This window comes from Marmota marmota, unplaced genomic scaffold (genome assembly GCF_001458135.2).
Source record: "Marmota marmota marmota unplaced genomic scaffold, marMar, whole genome shotgun sequence".
NCBI lineage: Eukaryota > Metazoa > Chordata > Mammalia > Rodentia > Sciuridae > Marmota > Marmota marmota.
Window position 1 is genome coordinate 8,390,149 of NW_026000119.1, and position 4,272 is coordinate 8,394,420.

The following is a 4,272-nucleotide window of genomic DNA, read 5'->3' on the forward strand; positions in this document are numbered from 1 at the left end:
CCCGGACCCTGCCACTGCCAAGGAGAAGCCCGCGCGAGCTCAGCCTGCTCAGGATGACTGCGGGGCTCCAAGGCAGCTGCCAGAAGGCGCGCGGGGTGAGCCCTCGCGGGTGCCTGCAACGCCCCGCTCGCCTCCCGCAATCACCGAAGCTGCTGAGTGCAGGGTATCTCCTGCAGTTCTCCTGCCCCGCCCCACCCCTCCAGGAGACCGACCAGAGCTGTTGACCTCAGGTTCCCTGCACCATTCCACTCTGCAACTGCAGCAGCAGCGCACTCGAGAATGGGTAGCCAGACACCCTCAGATGCCCCAGACCCGGGACCAGGGTCCCATTCGGGCCTGGTCAGTGCTGCCGGACAACTTTCTCAGGATACCCTTGGAGCCAAACTTAGAGACTAAATCACCGCTGTCAGAGCTCCCTCATTCCTCTCATTCTCTCTTTCCTGTGGTTCCTGAAGAGTCCCCAGGTTCGTGGCCAGGGAATCCTCCACAGGCTGTCTTTCGTAGCATTCGTTGTCAGTTATCCCTCCAAGATCTGGATGACTTTGTGGACCAGGAGAGCCATGGCAGTGAGGAGAGCAGCAGTGGGCCCAAAGAGTCCCCTGGGGGTTCTGAAGAGGGGTTACAAGTTGCCTTGGGAACCCCAGTTTGGGGAAAGCTCAGGAATCCAGCTGGGGGCCTATCTGTACCTCCAAAGAAAGGCAGCCCTCAGAGTCCTCAGGGCCTCAGGAACAGAGGGAACGGTCATACCTCTCAACAAGTTCCAACAGGGGCTAAAGGCCCCCCACACCACTCCCAGGAGCCTTTGCCTTGGCCAGCTCCCAAGTTAAGGAGGTCTCTCAGAAGGAGCTTTAGGGCAGGGAAGGCCAAACTGTCTTCCTCTGATGAAGAGTACCTTGATGAGGACTTGCTGAAAAGGAGTCGTCGCCCACCACGCCCCAGGAAACCTTCCAAGGCAGGAACAATGCCCAGCCCAAGGGTGGATGCAGCTTTGACACTGAAACTGGCAGACACTAGGGTCTCCAGTGGGAATGGGTCTGCCGCCTTGGTACCCCACAGAACTTCTGAGCACAAGTCATCACTGGTCCCCCTAGATGCCAGGGAGCATGAATGGATTGTGAAGCTTGCCAGTGGCTCTTGGATTCAGGTGTTGACACTGTTTTGGGAGGACCCTCAGTTGGCTTTGCACAAAGACTTCTTGACTGGATACACTGCCTTGCACTGGATAGCCAAACATGGCAACCTTCAGGCCCTTCAGGACTTGGTCTCAGGAGCACGGAAGACAGGGATTGTGCTTGATGTAAATGTGAAGTCTAGTTGTGGGTATACCCCACTACACCTTGCAGCCATTCATGGCCACCAGGGAGTCATCAAACTGCTAGTGCAAAAGTTGTCTTCTCGGGTGAATGTCCGGGACAGCAGTGGAAAGAAACCATGGCAATATCTGACCAGTAATACCTCTGGGGAAATATGGCAGCTGCTGGGAGCTCCTCGGGGCAAGCCCATTTTCTCTGTGTATCCCTTAGTCCAAAGGTCTTCCCCCACTAGGAAGGCCAAGAGCCGGGAAGTATCTAGAAATGTCACCCGAAAGACTTCCTTAGCTGCACTACTCAAAAGTCAGCACAACAAATGGAAACTGGCCAACCAGTATGAGAAATTCCCTATTCCACGGGTAGAAGAGTGTAGTGACTGAGGTGGGCCCCTCTCTCCAACATGCAGCAACCACACTCTCATCTTTGAGTACTCAGAGAATTCAGGGAGAATAGAAAAGCAGCTGAGGGGTTGGTAAAGAGAGAGGTCAAGTGGAATGGCCTCCCTGGGTTTCATGTCAGCACAGTGGACCTTAGGAGCCATCTCAGCTTTGTGAAGGCTCATGTTCTTGGGCCAGTGAAGCCTAGCCAAGTGGCAAAGCCAGCACTCACAACTCAGGAGGTATTCTACCATTTCCTTTGCCAGTGGAAATTTTAGGCACAGTAAGCTACATTGTTTTCTGAAGCAGCAATCCTAGGCCTTGGGTAGAAAGGTAACAGATGTCCAACAAAAAAGAAGCAATTCAAAGAATGCCAAAACTCGGGGGGGGGGGAACCCTTCTCTGGCTAGTAGCTCTCTGGCATCTATTAATTTGGAGAATAAATCTTGGCAGAACATGGAAAGCACCAGGTTTGAAATCAGATGGCTTTCTTTTTCTTGATATGTTTTCTTGGCATTCAAATCAGTGTAATAAAATTATTACTGGTGAGTACAATTTGATTTAAGAGATTCCTCAGCCTTGAGCCTGAATCTTCTCAATTGAACCTGTGATAGCTAATGCACAGAGCAATGAGTGCCTTCCCTCTTTTGGGTTTCTTCACTGATGAGAGAAGTAGGTGGGTAAGGTCCAACTTCAACCTTGATTCTACTCCGTATAGAGAAATGAATGTCAGTTAGGCCCTGCTTTTTGTATCAACCCAAAGGGAACTTTCCAAATGTATAAAGCATGTGGCTCATTTGCATAGTGACTGAAACCATCTTTCAGGGAAACTCCCTGTGCCACAGAATTATTATTAGTAGTTTCAATAGGTTTGAATGGCCAACATTGGTATTGATAGAAGAGGGGAATAATTTCATTCTGGGGAAGTCATAAGGGTTAAGAGAAAAATTCCTCCCCAGCAGAAATTCCCTAAGCTGCTAAATATAATTTTATTTGCACTAAACTTGATGCCAATTAGGATTAAATATTAGCTTTGAAGTACTGTATAACTAACTGGAAATGTTCCTTTTAATTGTGTATAAGGGACTGATCGTTGTGGATATTTGCAATGAGAGAATGGCTAGTCTATGAACTGCAGCACAACATTGAGATTTTTGAATGTAAATTCAAAGAGGGCTGAAAAATTAAATGTTCAAGTGGAAATTCTTAATTTTTTTGTGATGCTGTGTTTTTAAAATATTTTTGTTTCTTTGGTTATTTCCCCCATTAAAAGGTCAGCAAAACTTTATAATTCATTATACTATACTTATGGCTAATGTTCTTTATAAAATTGTGTCTCAGTGACTGTCAGATATTTTTATTTCTTTGTATTTTTACTTTATACTTTGAAGTAAGTCAACCTCTTTCCCTCACCCCCTTTTCTCTCCCTCTTTCTGCAGTACTGGGGATCCAACCCAGGGCCTCACACATGCTGTACAAGCAGCTCTACCACTGAGCTACACCCCTAAACCCTATCTTTTTTGGGGAGGAAAAGGCATAACAATTAAATCTAGGGGCTTCTTTCCAAAAAAATGACTATTTAAAGGATGAAAATTTGGCAAATCAAATCTAGAAAAAAAGAAAAAAAAATGACAGATAGTGGGGGCATGCTCTAGAGGGATGAAAATTTAAAAGAATTCAAGATAGACATCTATATAAATATTCTAGTAAATGTCAACTTCTTTAAAAGTCAAGGTACATTTTTGCCATATTGTTATCACTATATGATTTAGGCAACAACAAATATTTTGCATAATAGTGTGGGATTTGTAAAGGTGAGTGGGACGTGACTTTTCGACTCTTGAAACTTAATATTTAACAATATTTATTTATTTTAATGCTTCACAAATTTGAGTATCATCCTTGTGCAGGGGCCAGGCTAATCTTCTCTGTATCATTCCAAGTTTGGTATATGTGCTGCCAAAGCAAGCAAAAATTTAACAATATTTATTCTTGATTGCTTTGTACCTTGTCTTGCTCCGAGGTGTCTTTTAAAGCTGCACTGTATCAGATAAAAGCTTGTAAAATTAGGCAAGATGAAAAAAGGTGGTACCAGGAATGAGGACAAACAACTACAGCGTAAGCCAAAAGTTGCAAAGTGTCCTAAGCACAGAATTAGACACTCTGGAAGATATCAGAGGAGGGGGAGAGAAGGGGGAAGAGGAGGGGAAAGGGAGAGGCAAGGAAGGAAAGGTGAGGGAGAAGGAGAGAGAGGGAGGAGAGAGAGAAAGAAAGGGACCCTTTTAGGCTGGGAAAATCAGGGAGGGCTTCACAGAGGCCAGGACTCTTTAAAAAGTGAATGATACTGGCCTTCCCAGCAAACCAGCTTTGTTAGTTCTACCACATTCTTACTTCTGCGTAGTGTGTAGTTTATATAGCACTAGTGTTGGCTGATTGCTCACTAGTTAGAACGCAACCCTAGGTCTCAAGCTGGTTCTCATCAGGATTCCTCGTGTCCCACTGGCTTTTGTCCACATGTCACACCTGATCCGGCCAACTCTCTTATAGAGTCAACAAGCTGTGTGTTGGGGGCAGGGGGCGAGGTG

The 4,272-nt window shown here is 46.2% G+C and overlaps 1 protein-coding gene and 1 non-coding gene across 2 annotated transcripts; one reads left to right on the plus strand and one right to left on the minus strand.

Annotated features, from left to right (window-relative positions):
* Nucleotide 1: 1 nt before the first annotated feature.
* Nucleotides 2-3,295, plus strand: Sowahb (sosondowah ankyrin repeat domain family member B; the record flags this gene model as incomplete). The annotated part of the gene is made up of 1 exon (XM_015499167.2): nucleotides 2-3,295. A coding segment is annotated over one exon (1,689 nt), but the record flags the coding sequence as incomplete, so codon positions are not given.
* A 257-nt stretch (nucleotides 3,296-3,552) lies between these two features.
* LOC125611083 lies at nucleotides 3,553-3,655 on the minus strand. The gene has a single exon (XR_007341209.1). It is a non-coding gene; the product is annotated as a U6 spliceosomal RNA (small nuclear RNA).
* Nucleotides 3,656-4,272: the final 617 nt, after the last annotated feature.